The sequence below is a fragment of the Cyprinus carpio genome, chromosome A24 (genome assembly GCF_018340385.1).
Source record: "Cyprinus carpio isolate SPL01 chromosome A24, ASM1834038v1, whole genome shotgun sequence".
Classification (NCBI taxonomy): domain Eukaryota; kingdom Metazoa; phylum Chordata; class Actinopteri; order Cypriniformes; family Cyprinidae; genus Cyprinus; species Cyprinus carpio.
Genome location: NC_056595.1, coordinates 3,101,828 through 3,121,406, shown reverse-complemented (window position 1 = coordinate 3,121,406; position 19,579 = coordinate 3,101,828). Strand labels below are relative to the sequence as shown.

Genomic DNA, 19,579 nt, shown 5'->3' with positions numbered 1-19,579 from the left:
TCTCCAATAAACCTGTGGAACTAAGAATTAATCTTCAGAGTTTTGGTGTTGGGAAAAGTTTAGCTGGCCGTCAAGATATTAAGTGAACATATCGAGGATGGCACAAAGGGAATGAGCGTTATGTCACTTGCCACACTACCAGTGGTGGAGAGTAACAGAGTAGCTTTACTTTGTTGCTGTACTTAAGTAAATTTTTCAAGAATCTGTACTTTACTGGAGTAAATCAATCTAAATTATTTATTGCATTAAGAAAATTCATAAAAAGAAAACTGAAAATTCATTTAATGATCTGGAATGAAACAATTATTTCAGAAGTTGGACATCAGATACATGCGGTCAGGTGCTCTTGTTTTTTTGGCTTTATAGACCAACAACCCCACCAGCACCGCAATGGAGATTATGAAGAGTCCTGCGAAGACCCCGGTGCCTGCCCTGACATGAAGAGAACCACCATTTTCTGAAGCTGAAGAAATAAACATGCAGTTATATTAACAATCATGATGCAGAAACATTTGAAGTCATTATTATTTTAACATTTTAACTAAAATACACTACCTGGTGCTGAATGCTGAGTTCGTCTCACCACACGGAAGGGACCCTGCTTGATGTAATGCCTGGCGGTTTCTTTGCTTACGTCTCGTCTGCGTTTGTGTGAGGGTTCTCTAAGGCAGCCTTGGGCACATCTTGAGTTTGAATTTCCTTCCGCACACAGAATCACAGAACAGGTAATGTACACCTGTCAAAACAGTTTGAATTGCAGTTAAATGTTCCTGCTCAACAGAATTTACAAGATTTCCAGCATTACAGAATTCACACCATTAGTATATGATTCTCTAATACCTCATTGTAGCCACCTGTGAACTTGAACGCGTGGATCCCAAAGTCATACGTTCTTGGATCACTTGGATAAACCTCAACTGTGTCATCCATAATACACCTGTAAGTACACACTGAACACATGACTCCAGTTTTCATTTACCCACAATTTATTCCAAACTATTTTGTGGAAATGAAAAACTATTTATTAATTCAAAATATTCAACAACAAAAAAGGATTCATAAAGAGATTACATTAACAAGTTATTTATATTCTTTATCATGAATGTATTCTGTGTAATGTATGCAAAAATCTGTGCTTGAAAATCTCTAAGTGGCAGATCTTCAACTTTCTGTAGATTACAGTAAGTTATCTGAGAAACTTGACTGTCCTGAAAACTCCACAATCATGGGACAGATCTTTTGTCTTTCAACACAAAGTCATTGAAAAGAAGGAGTGAACAAGTGTCTTTATTATCAAATTATTTAATAGGTTATGAGAAAGTAATAAGGGAGAAATGATTAGGATATGTATGCATATATGTAATGGAAAACAGTATAAATAAGTCTAATCAGTGTCCTAGGCAGGCATGTTGCAAAGTTTCCAGTAATGCAATATAATCACAGATTTTTAATATATAAATACACTACAAGTTTAGATTATTTAATGTTTTTGAAACATTAAACTTTTGAAATCAATATATTTTTTTCCACATACTAAGATTGATGTGGAACAGATTTTTTTTACCACACTTTAGTGTAAAGCAGGAGTGTCAAACTCCTGGAGGGCCACAGCCCTGCAGAGTTTAGATCAGGGGTCTCCAACCCTGCTCCTAGAGAGCTACCGTCCTGCAGATTTCAGCTCCAATCTCAATCAAACACACCTGAACCAGCTAATCAATGTGTTCAGTGAACGTGATTTCACCAAATACAAGATGTTCCTGGATGAACATCCTTGTTGATCCTGGAACAACATTCCAATCAACCAATCAGAATTGAGGGATAAGTTTTCAAGAAATGCCAGTTTTAGGCTTACAATCAGGGTTAGATGCTTCTACGCCCTTGTTATTCACTTATCATTTCCCTCTGATTTTAGGAATAAACTAGATAGTAAAGTTTGTAGGTCACATTCCTGACTGAAAGGCTCATTATCAGCTCATTATGTGGGTCTTTGTCTTCTCAGGTGTGAATCACACAAATATTCATGATAGTTGACGCCTACTCGCATATGCCCTTTTGAAACAAAAAGTGTCTTAGAAAATTTTAATTAATCTATTGTTTTCTGTGAGTGAGTAAACAAGATGATTTTTAAACCATTTTGAAGCAAAAATTCTAGACTACAAGCTCCAGGCTTGACAGTCCTGTGAACAAATGTTCTCTAGGTGTTTTATTACCTTATTTCAGTGACTTTAAATTGTAGTTTTTTTACTAACCACGCATAAACGTTTTTTCAAAAACACAATCATGTACATACATGCTATTTATATATTATATTAGCCCAGTTTGTACTGATTACAGTGTTATTAGACTTTAGCCATGTATCTATTTATAAGCAACTGAAAAAAGCACAAAAGTCAGGGGATGTCAAAACTTCTCCAGGCCCCCAAAACCCCCTAGACCTCAGAGGGTTAAAGAGCAAATTTCCTTATCCTCTCACAAACACAAACACTTACACCAACACAGACTCCCCGTATTTTCAAGGCAAGCTTTTGTTTGAGAAAATAAAGCCTCTCACCTCCCATAACACGGCCTGGGCAGCCATTCTGGGAATATCAAGATGGGTTTTAGAAAAAATTTGACGAGGCTACCCATTGCAGTTCGCTCGCAGAACGCCCTGCTTCAGAGGCATTATTCAAACTTCTGTTCCAGACAACGAAGAGATAGTTCTCCGGCAGGAGGTGCAAACACTGCTTGCAAAAGCTGCTGTGGAAAAAGTGAACAGCGAACAGCGAGTCAGGCTTTTTCAGCCGCTATTTCCTCGTCCCAAAGAGAGAGACGGCTGGCTCAGACCGATTCTAGATCTCAGACATCTAAACAGCTCGCTTATGCGCCAGTCATTCAACCTCCCTTGTGGTAAGTAGTTTCTCAAGTCCTCAGCTAAGCTCGGGCCAAGATGAGTGTCCAAGTCCCTTAGGGCCCTTATTAGTGCTCTAACACTGGACTCGCAGAGCAGCATGTGATTGTTGCACATACTACAGTAATGGAGTAGCTTTACTTCGTTGCTGTACTTAAGTAAATTTTTCAAGAATCTATTTTTCGGTTACTCGACGTAACCTCGGTTCCCTGAGATAAGGGAATGAGCATTATGTCACTTGCCACACTACCAGTGGTGGAGAGTAACGGAGTAGCTTTACTTTGTTGCTGTACTTAAGTAATTTTTTCAAGAATCTGTACTTTACTGGAGTAGTTTTATTTTGAGTAACTTTTACTTGTACTTCATTACATTCCAAAGCATAAGATCGTACTTTTTACTTCACTACATTTCATAAAACATATCATTACTCCTTATAATATATCACATGTTCCAACACGCAGAAGCGGTGTCTGATTCATGAATGAACTGATTCATTTCAATGAACCATTTAAATCTGTTTGCAAATCGCACCAATATTTCATTCACGAATTAGAATGATCCAATTGCAGCTGTTTTCTAGTCGAAAACTCACTGATTCAAATGAACCGTTTTGTGCGGGTCTCCAGTGAACTGAATTCACAAGTAAGAACCGGGAGAACCTGTGAGTGTGCATGCGACTGATGCTGCTAAAAGTAAGTTAGTAATGTTGAATTTTAGGATTAATTATTGTAACTGAAAATCATATAGGTCAAAACTGTCAGTTGTTTGTGAACTAAATCTGCTTTAAAGAGTGATCTATTTAAGCCACTGAAATGCTTGAATACAGACACATCAACATCAGTGTCTATGTTTGCGGTAAAAAAAACAAAACAAAACATTAAAATAACACAGATTCAATAAAATAACTGCATGTTCAAATTCCCCACTGCCGTAATGTTAACAGTTTTATTAAAATGCCACGCATGCTCTTTGTGACGTCTGGTTTTATATTGTTTATCAACAGTATAAATTTTTATATTGTTTGGATTAACTAGCCTAGTAGACAGATATGAATGTTTATTCATAACCTTACTGAAAATAAGTAAATATTGTTAGCTGATGCTAACTGTCTAGCTAACAAACTTGCTGGTGCTAAGTTGAGGTAATTTTTAGATATAAAGTCCAAAATATTTTTATTCAACCACCTAGACAGATTACATCTGGGGGGGAAAAGAAAGGATGTGATGTTCAGAACATGGTAACTACAGTAATTATCAAAGTGGGATGTGATGCCCTCTGGGGGCATTTGGCCAGGGGTGTTTTTACACCACAGAAAACACATAAAAAGAAAAAAAAAAAAAAAATCATTATTAAAATATAATTATATTTTCTTTAAAATTTTCTTCCTAACTTCAGGCCTTATTCCCATGTCATGTATAACTGTGATGTTCTGCAAAACAACAAACTTTAAAACACTTTTTTCTTATACTGGTGAAAATCAGATGGTCATATCTGTTTTCTCTCAGGTACCTGTACATCGCAGTGTAAGCTTCACAGTGAACATTACTACATCACTCTCATCAACGTAGTCCATATCAACAACAAAAATATATCTTGACTCCATATAGTGATTATTTTGGGAAAATCCCAGGTATTTTGAGCAGTAGGATTATAAATAATATGTGCTTATATAAAATTAAATTAAGTAGCCTATGTAAGGTCATTTTTAAAAAAATATACATAAAAAAATCTAAAACTAATTACATAAAAAAAAAAAATAAAAAAATTTGAGAAAAAAAATTGAAAAAGGAGTACTTTTACTGGAGAAATATTTTATAATACTTATCTGTACTTTTACTCAAATACTTGATTTGTGTAGTTCTACCACTGCACACTACAAGCTGCGTGAATCGATGACTGTCACTTCAGTCGAATTGATCTGATGAATGGCGCTACAGGCCGACATATATAGCAGTCGGCCCCACCCCTTCTGGCGGGTTGAAGCACCATTGGTTTGTACAGCTACACAAACGTGAACAAATCAGGCTTCAGCAGAATGGAAAAAAGGAGATTTTCCCTATACACATAATGCTCGTTCCCTTATCTCAGGGAACTGAGGTTACATCAAGTTACAGAAAGCGTTTATCTGACTCCATGAAATTGTTGCTGATATAAGTTTTATTTGTAACAAGAGTTTTCCTTGAATCCAGAGGAAAATGTAGGCATCATATATTATGTTGAGAATAGTTCATCAGAACCTTTATAGAAAGAAAGCAATTGAATCAGAGTTATATTTTAGTAAAATATTAATACAGTATGAGTAAATGTCCTCCTAATTATCATGGATTTCTAATGAATAAAGTGAGTCATTTTACTTCACTTACCTATGTTTCATTTTACTTCATTCTTCTACTTTTGATACAGTACGATTTTCACTGAGATAACAGTAAACACTAAATTACTAGATGATTCCTCATCAATGTTTAACCTTGCATAAGTGAAGAATAAACAGGGTGGAAAAGAATAAAAGGCAATATACTTAAAATATTAGGATAATATTCAACTTTAAATATGCTGCTAATCTGCTATTTAATGTTCTAAGATAATAATTCACTCATGTAAGGCAGCTGTACAAGTCTCAACCATTCAAAACAATAAGAAACATACAAAATCTATAAAAAATTAAAAAAAATAATAAAAATATGTATGTGCAACTTTAAGAAACATACAATGTCTGTCACAATGTAATGCAGATTTTCCACAAAATCAATCTAAATTATTTATTGCATTAAGAAAATTCATAAAAAGAAAACTGAAAATTCATTTAATGATCTGGAATGAAAAAATTATTTCAAAAGTTGGACATCAGATACATGCGGTCAGGTGCTCTTGTTTTTTTGGCTTTATAGACCAAGAACCCCACCATCACCGCAATGGAGATTATGAAGAGTCCTGCGAAGACCCCGGTGCCTGCACTGACATGAAGAGAACCACCATTTTCTGAAGCTGAAGAAAGAAACATGCAGTTATATTAACAATCATGATGCAGAAACATTTGAAGTCATTATTATTTTAAGATTTTACTAAAATACACTACCTGCTGCTGAATGCTGAGTTTGTCTCACCACACGGAAGGGACCCTGCTTGATGTAATGCCTGGCGGTTTCTTTGCTTACGTCTCGTCTGCGTTTGTGTGAGGGTTCTCTAAGGCAGCCTTGGGCACATCTTGAGTTTGAATTTCCTTCCGCACACAGAATCACAGAACAGGTAATGTACACCTGTCAAAACAGTTTGAATTGCGGTTAAATGTTCCTGCTCAACAGAATTTGCAAGATTTCCAGCATTACAGAATTCACACCATTAGTATATGATTCTCTAATACCTCATTGTAGCCGCCTGTGAACTTGAAAGCGTGGATCCCAAAGTCATACGTTCTTGGATCACTTGGATAAACCTCAACTGTGTCATCCATAATACACCTGTAAGTACACACTGAACACATGACTCCAGTTTTCATTTACCCACAATTTATTCCAAACTATTTTGTGGAAATGAAAAACTATTTATTAATTCAAAATATTCAACAACAAAAAAAGGATTCACAAAGAGATTACATTCACACGTTATTTATATTCTTTATCATGAATGTATTCTGTGTAATGTATGCAAAAATCTGTGCTTGAAAATCTCAGTGGCAGATCTTCAACTTTCTGTAGATTACAGTAAGTTATCTGAGAAACTTGACTGTCCTGAAAACTCCACAATCTTGGGACAGATCTTTTGTCTTTCAACACAAAGTCAGTGAAAAGAAGGAGTGAACAAGTGTCTTTATTATCAAATTATTTAATAGGTTATGAGAAAGTAATAAGGGAGAAAGAAATGATTAGGGATATGTATGCATATATGTAATGGAAAACAGTATAAATAAGTCTAATCAGTGTCCTAGGCAGGCATGTTGCAAAGTTTCCAGTAATGCAATATAATCACCGATGTTTAATATATAAATACACTACCATTTAAAAACTTTAAAGATTATTTAATGTTTTTGAAACATTAAACTTTTGAAATCAATATATATTTTTCCACATAATAAGATTGATGTGGAACAGATTTAACCACACTTTAGTGTAAAGCAGGAGTGTCAAACTCCTGGAGGGCCACAGCCCTGCAGAGTTTAGATCAGGGGTCTCCAACCCTGCTCCTAGAGAGCTACCGTCCTGCAGATTTCAGCTCCAATCTCAATCAAACACACCTGAAGCAGCTAATCAATGTGTTCAGTGAACGTGATTTCACCAAATACAAGATGTTCCTGGATGAACATCCTTGTTGATCCTGGAACAACATTCCAATCAACCAATCAGAATTATAAGGATATAAGTTTTCAAGAAATGCCAGTTTTAGGCTTACAATCAGGGTTAGATGCTTCTACGCCCTTGTTATTCACTTCCCTCTGATTTTAGGAATAAACTAGATAGTAAAGTTTGGAGGCAAACAGCTAAAAGCCAGTTAAGACCAGCCTGGCCTGCTAAAAAAGTGGCCAAAACCACTTTAAAACCAGCTTGGGAGACCTGCCAAAGCAGCCGGTCATCTTAGGCTGGTATTAGTTGTATTTTTTTAGTAGGGAGTTTTCAAAGGAATAGTTCACCCAAAAATGTAAATGCTGTTATCATTTACTCACCCTCATGTCGTTCCAAATGTGTATGAGTTGCTTTTTTATGTTGAACATTAAATAAGATATTTTGAAGATTCTTTAATGTTCAACATAAGAAAGCAACTCTTCAGGAGCAGGGATGGAGATCACTGGTTTAGATTCAACCCTAATTCCAGCTAATTAAGTCATTTAGGCTTATTTGTAAACTACATGGTATGTGTGTTGGAGCAGGCAGAACCTGATTTTACCAAGTATGACATGTTCCTGGATCAGAGCAGGCAGAACCTGATTTTATTAAGTATGACATGTTCCTGGATCAACATCTCTGTTTACCCTGAAACAACACTGTGATTAACCAATCAGACTTGAAGGACCAGTTTATAGTTTTTGTGAAGTTTGGGCTTACAATCAGTGTTTGGTGCTTGTACATCAAGATCATTCATCTATCATTTCCTCTGATTTTAGGGAATAGGTTTAGGTGTAGGGATGTGGTCAAGACTAAATTAAAATGATGAAAATGTTGTTCCAGGGTCAACAAAATATGTTGACCTAGGAACACATCTAACTCAGCTAAATCAGGATGTGCGTTGGAGCAGGTTTAAAACTAAAGTTTGTAGGGCCGCAGCCCACCAGGAATTGAGTTTGACAACTGTGGTGTAAGGTTTTTAGCAGTCTCACCCTTCTTTAATGATGTCATAAAATAGGGCACTGTATGGGTTGTCATCTGGAGTGGCTCTGCAAGACTCCACAAAGATCCGGACCTCAGGGAGAGCAGAATGAGCTGCAATACCCATGTAGAGCATATCCATCAAATTTATCTCCAGTGGATACAGACTGGGATCTACCCAACTGCTGAAGTTATTGTTAGTAAAAATATCAAACGAGTAACTAAAAGTGCCAAAGCTGGATTCAGTGAAGATGTAGTCAGACTTCTTGTTGGTGTAGTGGTTAGAAACACTGGCCACTTTGGGGTACTGGCAGGAGAAGCCTATTTTAACTTGACTGCGTCTGGTGATTACTTTATTAGGGTCCTCAAAAGAATTGATCTCATTTTTGAAGACCAAGAAGTCTCCTGAGTCCTGATTGGCGTTGAAGAAGAAGCATGTGAAAAGATCAGCCAGAAACAGAAAACAGTGCTAAATACTATACGGCTCAAATATTGTATTTAGATTGGATTGTATTAGACATTGGTTTTTATACCTCCATCCTGGTACCACAGGTGTTGAGGGACATGGTGCCCAGGATATGGGTGTCATTGGAAGTAAGAGAGCAGGTGGGATCTCTCAGTTGGAGCCAGTTTTGATCAATCCCCTTCAGAGAGGCTTTGCTTACTGCAATGCTGATACTGTTATCCTCACAGAAGACTTCTGCTTCACCTGAGAAATGTAATTCATTTATTTATTCATCTTAAAAAAAATGATAAAAACCAATGCACTGACAAGAAAAAAAACAAATCATACCATTGGAGTTGGGAAAAAATCTGCTTGAAAAACCATTGGAGTGGGGATTATTTGGGGAATAATCTGCTTGAAAAACTGACAACATGTATTTCAACAGCTTGCATGTTAATGAATATGACATTGTTAATGAACTTGGTCTTGCTGGAATAGATCTCTGCATGCTGCTGTAGAGTAAGTACGGACTTGCTACTACTAATAGATGAATGGACAATGCCGTTGCATGATTAGGCATTCATACATCTATTACCATATCTAGACAGGTGGTGCTGGGGGAGGTGGAGGGAGCAATTATAGGTCATTCGGCTTGTGTAATGTATTAAATAATGAGATTGCTAGCAAACTGCATGTAAAGGACCTAAATCTAGAGTTTCATGACTGAACTAGATATATCACAATACACAATAAATGACAGAAACTGGGAAAATTAGCAACTGTTAACATTTAAGAAATCTTTTTTACCTGAGAGAACCCTCAATTTTGCCACAGCAATCACGATGCACCTCATTTCTGACTGACTTTTTATGAAGAGAAAGACAAATAACAGGTCATGGAAAAATTCAAATCATGAATTCCCAATGGGTTTAAGGACAGACCTCATTTTACCTCTGAATTGTCTCTGCAGCGAAACACACAGGTACATGATGATGCAGGTCAGATTCTTGTGGTGTCCAGGTCAGTGTTGCCTCAGTAATTCCTTGACTGGCATTTCTTAAGGTCTTTGACATATTCCATGGTCCACTGACCTGGAAATCAAATGTACTACACAAGAGTGATAGAAAGATTAGAAAACATTTACTAAGTAACAGGAACATGTAAGACCTGTTGGTTTAAACTAAAATGATCAAGTGTGCATGTCAGACAACTTTATCTAGTTATGCTGAAAATTTCAGCAGCTTTATCTAGCAATAGATATTTACAAGATTATATGATGTAATTCATTACTTTTACTTTTAAAGGGGTCACATGATGTTGCTAAAAAGAACATTATTTTGTGTATTTGGTGTAATGCAATGTGTTTATGCGGTTTAAGGTTAAAAAAAATACATTATTTTCCACATACTGTACATTACTGTTTCTCCTCTATGCCCCGGAAATGTTACGCCTCTTACCATACTGTGATGCCGTGTCCCACGTAACGAGACAAAACCAATAAAACCCATTACAAACGAGGCATTTGTTGCATCCAGTGAGGACATAACAAAATAACAAATAAACAAAAAAAAAAAAAATAAAATAAACTATACTTTCACTCAACGCCATTCCTATCCCAACAGCAGCACTTAAACAAAACCGTGTCTGCATTTGTGATCAGAGAAACAACAAACAACTAGCACTGTTCTAAACTGCTCAAAGCTTGCGTTTGGATAATCAGTGGCAAATTCTTTAAATATGAAAACGTACTTACAGGCTGTGAGTCAGAAGCGCCAGACTGTCCTTGCAAAGTTGGAATTGCCTCATTATATAGAAACAGTCTTTGTGTGTAAACAGCATTGTAGGCTACTTTCCCAGGATCAGGAAACAGTCGTCCGTAAAATGCGTTGCACACATCTGAATATTTGGTTTACACTGTTCTGGAACAGTGTTGTAAATACAACTTAACCACTGATTTCTAGTTGTGTCCTCTTTTGGAAGGCCAAACAAAGTAGTTTCACTTTCACAACGAAACACACAGCGTCTTTACGACATGGCGGCAGCAGCAACAATACTACAGCTAGAATAAAAGTTACACCTTCTTTCCTTGCGTAAACATTTGGGTGGTGTTATGCAAATCTTCCCACACAGTGATGTAGACATGTGGGGATGTGTTCAAATGAAATGTTTTAGGAGGGCGTGGACAAGTCTTAACTTTTATAAAGAATATCTCTTTGGGTTTGAGACTTAAGTCTTTGCAACTTTAGGGATCTTATCTATGAACAAACAGCTTGTAACACTCCAAAGAGAAAGGTAAACTTGAAATCGCATCATATGACCCCTTTAATTGCAACAGCATTTACATTCCTTAATGTACATCTATTTTAAAATAAAATAATTTTTGTGCTGTCCATTGCTATGTTCGTCATTTCAAGTGTAAATCTGTCATTAAAATGTGGATGTCATTTCTGTAACTTTGCAGTATGTACATGACCATTATTTTAGCAGCAATAATGAATTGATTATTCAGCTATATCATGTTTGTTTTTTGTTTTTGTTTTGGTTTTTTTGTTATAATGGAAGGATTTGTGAGCATGCAACTCAGCACTGAACAAGCTCTGGTGAGCTCTCTGAGCTCTGGTCTTTGGTATTTTGAGTGCTATTAAGTGGATTCTGACTAATTTAAACACCTCTGATTGGCCATTGCTTTCAAGATATCAACAGACATGTCTCTCACTGCAAAAACCTGCTGTAAATAGAAACCTTTTATACTCTCTAGAGTGCAAACACAAATATGCACTGGAATGTTTGCCAAATCCGTTTTGCCATGCTATTATTACAGATTCAGCTGAGGTTGCTTTTGCTGAAACCCACAGAAGTGGATCTGCATCTGATAGACCTTCTGAATTTATACAAAAGTCACCTGTTTATGAAAAATGCATGTGTTGCATGTGTACACTATAGACTTGCCATCTGGTTAGTAGTTGTGCTTGAATTTGTTTAGTTTAGTTTAGGACCGTGCATATTTCAGACCTGTGGCCCAAACTCTGGGCACGGATAGTGATGGTGTGAACACATCCCACAGCTGCATGTTGAACATCTCCATGTAAGGGAGTTGGTGTCAGAAAACTTGGCCTGATCACCCCTGGTTCACAACTGTGGACTGGTGTTTGGACTGCAAAACAGTGGAAACGGAATAGAAGGTTTTATTTTTTATTTTTTTAAGCCACACTCTAAAATATTTTAGTTATTATAGAATAAAAAACAAAAAACTAAAAAAATACATACATTTAAAAATAATTAAAAAAAAAATAAATAAATATTCGGCTCAACTTCTGGAATCCTAATACTTTAGATAATTTACATTATTCACAGTGTGTCAGACCTTCAAATTTTGTTGTGGACAATTGGGGACAGGATTTAAAAAGGTTGAGAACCACTGATCTACATGATTCTCACTCACTTTCTACTCCAAACTGCAGAGGCACTTGACTGAGTGGAGCTGGGTTAGCGCTGGCAGTCTGATTATAAGGATTTCTGAAAGAGATCCCATCACCATTCATCAAAGTGATGTTTGATGCAGGATAATCCTCCAGCGTGAACTCAAAAACATGCAGTCCCAGGTCCAGTGTGCCATTACTACTCAGAGTGCATGAGTCCTTGATGCAGAAAAAAAACAGATCACGTATTTAGTGCTTTGAAAAATGTACCATTTAAGTTGAAAAAGTCACACCCCACACAGATTGAACAGTATCAGTTTTAATGTTATTTCCTGATGTGGGTCAATGATAAAGATTAAGATTACTCATGAAAAACAAGTTTTTCATCCCTGTTAAGAAATTAAATCATTCAGTAATTTAAGTAATTAAATCAGTGCTTCTCAGCTGGTTGGTCATGAAAATTAATCAAAATGGGTCACTGGTTTGATGTGATAGCATTTTTTGTTTTGCCATTAATATGTGTAACTGTGATACTCCAATAAGCACAATAAAATGCGCAGCACACACAAATACTGGTTAAAAGAGTTATTGGCTGAAGGGATATATTTTCATCTCTATTGATTGAAATAGTAATATTTTTATATTCAACATTTCTGTGATCCACAATATTAAAACAGGCTATGTAAACTGCCAAGGTAAAGTTCATTTGCCTGTGTAATCTATATCTGAATATTTCATGGGAGTGTATGTCACCTCATCAAGAAGTATGTTTGGGTGTCGATGGCAAGATTGGCACTTGCATCTCACATCATCTCCATCTGGATCATAGACCAGCAGGTGAAGACTCTGAAAACAGTTCTGAGGAACCCTGAAGAAGGAACGTTATCAAAGACAATTATTTTCTTGAAAGCTGAGACAACCTATAGATACAAAATGTTGCTGCAGACGATGAAATACTGCATACTTTGGTGGTCACAAACATATTTGACTGTAGTAGACCACTCAACATCAAGTATTCCAGAAAGCTCTGATTAAAGTCTATAGAGTCTAGGGATAAATTGTCATTATCAAAAGCACTCACCTTATGTTTGGTATTGTTGCTGAAACAGGCGACCTGTTTGTAGTCCGAGTGTCTGAACGTCGTCCTGTGTCAACAAGACTGCGAAGCATCCATTCATGGACATCATTAACATTGTTTGCCCAACAGCAACCAGAGCCTCTGAAAGAATTTAAATGATAAAATACTTAATCATTTTTATTTAAATAATGTAATCGCATTAGTATCAGTAGCTAATTATACATAAAGCAGCACATAATTTGTATAGGCATTTATCAACAAACGGTAACCTAAAAATAGTAACATCTAAATCAACTGGTTTTATTCAAATAAAAAATAAAATATCACTGAATCAACCTAAATGCATTAACTTATACTCAGGTTACGTACAGTTATGTAAACCGGTTCCCTGAGATGGGAACGAGGAATTGATTCTATTGGAACTCCTTCAGTGTGACCCATGTATGAAGCACGTGTGAATACACACCAGTTTTATTGGCTGACAGTAGTCACATGATGAAGCGTGGCACGTCGTCAAGACCATAAAAGGGCATCTGCTTCATGGAGGCAGGCCCAACAGGCCCTCCACTTAAAATGGCTTGAAGCTTCTAGAAGCAGCCAATAGAGGAAGCATGCAGATGTCTTGGCCATAACTGCACTGTGACATCCAGCCTTGATGTGCTAGGAATATGAGGGCAGACAGTGGGTCGACTAAAGCGATTGAGTACACCTCACTCTGACATCTACTAATATGTATATGCATTAGAAATACATCCTAACAGAAGACGCTCATCGTAGAATCGTCAAAATCGAGGTCTGTCCACATAGTCAGGACTTAATGCTGACAATATTTCAAATATGGGAGAAAGTTCCTTTAGAATCACCCTTCCCAGAAGCCACTGACTGGAAGCCGACAAAGGAGCTGTCCATCGTGATAGTGACAATAGCAGGCCTCAAGTGTGTGACCCTAGGTCGAAGCCAGGGTCTGAGCACATAGTCAGGGAACTATAAACATCTAGGGGCATCACAAACCTCAAGAGTGGGACCCTAGGTCAAAGCCAGCGTTCCACCACATAGTTAGGGAATGAATGCATTTGTGCGTAACCTTATGACATACAGAGCCATTCAAGAATGGCCTCATATAAAGTAGGCCCGATGATATTTATTGAAGGCAGCTCAGTGTGGTTGATATTTATAATTAATTTAATAAATATTTCTATTGTGTTTTATATGGTTAAAGTGTTCTGTAGAATTTATGGTAAATTACTTGTACTGTACTGCAATTTCTCCTGAAAATTTTATATATATATACTATATATATATATACTAAGTGTACTTCTTTTTAGATGGACGACTTGATTGCTCTTACCTCAGAGTGAAGGGCTCTTCACCACTGACATTGGTGGTCATGTGACGTTTAGACTGGCACCAGAGGATCTGACCCGAGCGGTCCTGATCCGTTATGTCAGGCTCTGCGTATGTGAGAACACCGCAGTCACCACTATCACAGACCCATGAGGCTTGAGGATCACAGGGCAGTTTACCAGACTCTCTGTAGTAAAAGTGCATCTGCCAGGAACACACACAACAGACCTTTCTTTTTCTGCACAATTGCAAATAAGCCATCCATGATGTTATAAAGAATGCATTCAACAAAGCAACTTTCACTGAGACATTTTCTAAATAACTTCTTTTGTGTTTCACAGGAGAAAGTAAGTCATACGATGACAGTTCTCAGTTATGTTTCATTTAGAGTAAAATAGCGCAAATGAAAATTGTCATTCAATGAAAGGGATATTCACTTAGTTCTAATGTATTAACCTGGTCGTACCTCCACTGTTCCATCTGGATATCTGTTTCCAGGCGTGAAGGTCATCGACGCCCCGTAGAAACTTACAGCTGGACCCACAGAAACGGTCGAGCTGATCAGCAGCAGCAGCGCAGCATGTGCCATAGTGAATGCTGAAATGACACTGTGAGTAATGCAGTAAACACAGACAACTACATGGACATTTTCTTCTTCCTTCTATAGTCTGACTGGTTTTGCCAGCTGAACACAAGCATATGAAGAATGGTTTTGATCCTTGTAATCACACATCTTAGTTTCCTTGAAAAACCACATACAAGGTTATCGGTTTTCTTGTGTGAGTACATGATTAACATGGACAACATGTTCTACATTCCTGCCGGGAAATGACAAAATAATAAGGGTTATATCAGATACGGGAACGCTTCTTAACTGGTGGGTCATAGCTCAAGTTTTTGGTTTTGTTTTGTTTTTTGGAATTTGTATGTTTATGAATGACATGAGTAAATGAATAGAATGCAGTAGCCCCTCACTGCAGAACACAAGATCCAGGGTTCGAGATCTAGAGGGTGGAGATGGGTGGGTTTAGGGATCAGGGGGTGTGAACCACATCCCGGTTTAGGTATGAGGAAATGGATCTGGATCAACCACATCCCCATCCCTGGATCTTGTGTTCTGCAGTGAGGACCATCTCACAGAATTGTGTATTTCTGGGTGAACTATCCCTTTAACAGTGAAAGTAAGGGTAAGACGGGGGATAAAGTTTCACCAGGATCTCCTCTGAACCACTAGATGGCGCAAAAAAAAAAAAAAAAAACACCACAGCACTTTATTAAGGTTTGGTTTTTAGCAAAACAAAATAAGTCCATTAGATGGCGGCAGATTTAACTTTATAATGCCATTGGGGGCCCTCATCATTAGAGCCTTACATTCATTGCCCATCCACATCATGACCTGTGTTCAAGAAGACAAGAGTAAGACTCACAATGTCTTGCTAATGTGGCACACATGTCTGTTTTAATGCTTTATTAACAACAAATAGCATGTAGCTACAGCAACATCTCATAATAGGCTACAACGGGAACACTTTTAAAATGCATTATAACATAACAACAACAGTAAAACAGAGAAAGAAAAAGGAGAGAGGATGCATAAGCATCAGTTATCGAAAAAATATACATTTTAAATTTACATAAGACACTAATGTATAATAATAAAAATAACGATATAGAAAATGTACATTTTTAAACAGAAATATTAAAGGGCATATTTCATCTGTTTTAGCTGCTTTACTGTTTTTAGCTTTTGACATAAAATCTAACTGAACATTAATCTTCTCTCACAATGTAAAAAGAGGCTTGCCATTTGTAACTTTGCATTTGTGAATATGGAATTTAGATAATAATAAGATCTAATTTATGATGAAAACAAGTGTCATTTGAATAATGCTACTTAGTGTAATAACATAAATCACGTTTATAGGATAAGAAAAATGTTTTTTTTTTTTTTTTTTTATATTGTCAACAAGTCTGTCTGTTTAGGGTGGTTTCTCCAAAAAAGGTACAAAAGCTCTCAGCGGGGTGGTAACCTTTATGTACCTTTATGTAACAAAACAGAACAAAATAGTAGATTTAAGGTCTCCATGCAGTTTTCTGCCAAAATGACCCTGCTGAAAACACAATAGAAACCATCGAGAAGTATAAATACCATTTCAAATATTACAAACCATCAGCTGTTAAACATTAAAACCATTACTTAATGGTTTCCAGTAGCAGTGTTGCCAAGTTTGTGGTTTTCTCATGGAATTAAGCTACTCAAACTGTTGGCTAGGGTCGATTTTTTTTAAAGACTTGACATATTGCATAAATTGTCATTGACTGAAATGTGTGCATTGAAATGTTATACATTCTAAACTGATGATAAAAACTGTGCAGACTGTGCATGATTACTACTAGTGATTTTTTTAAGTTTGAAAATTGTGTAGAATGCATAACAAGTGACTGTAAAACATATTTTAGGTATGGGAGTGGCAATATGTTTTGATATTTAAATAGGGTCATAGGTATGTTTTAGGCTATTTTGGATTAGTCTTCAGGCTGGTTTTTTTTATATGCAGACCTGGCAACCAGTAGTTTGTTTTAAGCTATATTCCTTTAGGATTTAGTGGATTTAATATGCCACCAACAGAAGACAACAAATTAGAGCTGGTAGAGAGACCCACAGGGACCATTACAGTTTCCAATATAATTCCTATTATATCCATTAAAACGGTTACACATTCTATGAGGATTTCTATTGATTTCATCAGCAGGGAAATAATCTATGGTTTGAAACATGTTTGAAAGCTAGTACCATATCATTACCGTAGAACATATGGTTATTTATGTCTGATGTCTTAAACATGACATGGGAAGAACTGATCTAGAAAAAAACTGAATATTTTCAAACCATTTATTAAAAAGGCAGTTTGTTATGAATAAATGTAATGCCCACGTAAACCAATATTTGAATCTTATTGCAAAGTTAAGGGTAAATATAACGTGCTTACTGAATCTAAAATTATGTTCATTTGCATTGAGGTAAATCGCACACATTCAAATGATGTACGCCATATAGTTTACTTACGAAAAAAGATGGAGAGGCTTCAAACAGCCTAGCAACCAGCCAAAATTTAAAAGCATAGTCAAGTTGACATTTGCGTTTTTCTTGTGCTGTCCAGATGAGGTCAGTGGTGTGTATGTATTTTTGAGGATTAATTTAAAATGAATCAACCCTAGTTTTTGAGAAGCTGATTAAGCAGCTTCTCAAGTTGAGTCCTAAGTTATGTTTTACATAGATCCATCCATGTATTCTTTATATTAAAAAAAAACAGTAATTCGATTTTAATTAGATTTTTCACTATTCTCATATTTCACCTTTTTTTTTTTTTTTAAATTGTAACATCCACTATAAAATATTTTTATTTAAAATAATCCACAGTGATATGACATGTGAATTAAGCATGCTGGTAGAATGATATGGAGCTCAGAAATCCGATGCAGATGAGACACATTCTCATAACGGGATGCAAAAGTTTGATCTACACCTCATGGCTCTCTGAATGACAAAACCCACACGCTAATCTGTGGTATATAATATAAAGGGACTTGGATAAATGGGATGAGTAGAAAGGTCTGGAGTGTGTTTTGTTTGCTGTCCTGTTTGCCGTGTTGTTACTATAAGGAATGATCTAACTGGAATACAGTTTGCTTTAGTATAAACATTTTGAAAAGAGCCATAAATATGACCTGAAATGAAATAAGCCTGCAGTCCGGCACCATGTTCATGAATGCTACCTCACGTTTATATAAATGTTTAGGCACATGAGCTATATTATATTTTCTAACAATGCATTTTAAGCAGACACTTTGCATAGTTAGTGTTTACTTTGCTATCCATCTCTAAGCTAAGCATCAACATCGAATATATCTGAGGATGTCTAGTTGGTTTAAACAAATGAGACTCCAGTAGATTCCAGATACAATTTTCAATGCCTTATATTTGGCATGCTGTGACACACTCCCGCATGCTGTGACAGTGAATCTAGTAATACTGCGGCGAAAAAACTGTTGGAACTCCAGCATGAATATGGAATACAGAACACATCAATCGGGGTTATATATTCATGACTGCCAAAAAAAAAAAAAAATAAAAAAGTCATTCCTACCCATTAATATCCCATCTTGGGACTGTGGAGGCTTTAGCGTTTTGGTTCTTACAGGATGTGAGCGAGACACTCCTGACCCACTTTCCTCTCAGCTGAGTCGACTGCAGCTGTTAAACATACCAAATTAAGACCTCTAAAGCCCGGCGTCCAGCTGCACCGGCCTTTCATGATCTCTTGCGAATAACCATTTCATAATTTCAAATATTCACGCACATGGACCTTTTGTGTTTTGTGTGAAGGGACGTAATCACTCTTTTAGCTTTATGGGGAATAACTGAGACACATACTGCAAAAATATGATGCAAATATTAAAATATAAATCACTCTGATAAATAAAATAAATATATGCAAACATTATTTTATTTTATAAATGAAATATAATTAATTATAGTATATTATGCATTTTATTTTAATATTAATATAGCACTTAATGTTATGAAAACAAAATATGTTAACTGTTATTCACTATTATTTAGCAACTAGAAAGCACCCAAAATGTAAAGATGTGAATGAAAAATAGAAAATAAAAAATATAAATAAATCACTTTGTAAACTGACAATAAAATACATATATACAACTTTATTTTTTAAATAAAAAATGCAAATTGTGCTTATTAAATAATTAAATAAATAATATATATTAAAATAACCCTAAAATGTTTTCATGTACTTCAAAATGAATTTAAAAAACATTTAACACGGTTTAATGGCACACAATAATGTTTTCTTTATAAAAACTGTTTAGCAAATATTGATCACAAAAATGTGAGATATGAATAAATAATTGAAAATCAAAACTAAATCAATCAATTTGCAACCTGATTAAATATACAAACGTTTTTATTTTAAAAATAGTATTTTATTGCATTATTACAGACAACTGTATGTTATAGTACTTTAATATAATTATTAATTATATAGTTAATATTAACTTTTGAAATTATTACATTTGTTTTAT

General features: G+C 35.9%; 1 protein-coding gene and 1 long non-coding RNA gene across 4 annotated transcripts; both read right to left on the bottom strand.

The window, feature by feature from the left end:
* Positions 1-223: 223 nt before the first annotated feature.
* Positions 224-15,150, bottom strand: LOC109049106 (ZP domain-containing protein-like). Of its 3 annotated transcripts, none has more exons than XM_042714049.1 (13): positions 14,940-15,150; positions 14,478-14,677; positions 13,133-13,270; positions 12,805-12,919; positions 12,075-12,270; positions 11,645-11,786; positions 9,584-9,739; positions 9,440-9,495; positions 8,721-8,896; positions 8,199-8,599; positions 841-937; positions 556-736; positions 224-463 (listed from the first exon to the last, which is right to left on the bottom strand). In XM_042714049.1, the coding sequence occupies exons 1-13, from the start codon at positions 15,060-15,062 to the stop codon at positions 309-311; spliced, it is 2,136 nt and encodes a 711-aa protein (XP_042569983.1). In that variant the 5' UTR covers positions 15,063-15,150; the 3' UTR covers positions 224-308. The 3 variants fall into 3 exon arrangements, with proteins under 3 accessions (XP_042569983.1, XP_042569982.1, XP_042569984.1); XM_042714048.1 differs by lacking the exons at positions 224-463; positions 556-736; positions 841-937 and adding exons at positions 5,636-5,875; positions 5,967-6,147; positions 6,252-6,348 and having other exon boundaries at positions 14,940-15,148; XM_042714050.1 differs by lacking the exons at positions 224-463; positions 556-736; positions 841-937; positions 14,478-14,677; positions 14,940-15,150 and adding exons at positions 5,636-5,875; positions 5,967-6,147; positions 6,252-6,348; positions 13,499-13,558.
* LOC122135313 lies at positions 5,030-5,519 on the bottom strand. The gene is made up of 2 exons (XR_006153435.1): positions 5,254-5,519; positions 5,030-5,127 (listed from the first exon to the last, which is right to left on the bottom strand). It is a non-coding gene; the product is annotated as an uncharacterized LOC122135313 (long non-coding RNA).
* Positions 15,151-19,579: the final 4,429 nt, after the last annotated feature.

What these genes read in the sequence shown, in the direction of transcription:
- LOC109049106 (XM_042714049.1), bottom strand. Translation starts at nt 15,062, where the DNA reads ATGGCACATGCTGCGCTGCTGCTGCTGATCAGCTCGACCGTTTCTGTG. An exon ending in TCTGCAGTTTGGAGTAGAAA is followed by an intron (nt 11,787 to 12,074) that starts GTGAGTGAGAAT and finishes ACTGTTTTGCAG; the next exon opens with TCCAAACACCAGTCCACAGT. An exon ending in CCTGTGGTACCAGGATGGAG is followed by an intron (nt 8,600 to 8,720) that starts GTATAAAAACCA and finishes AACGCCAATCAG; the next exon opens with GACTCAGGAGACTTCTTGGT.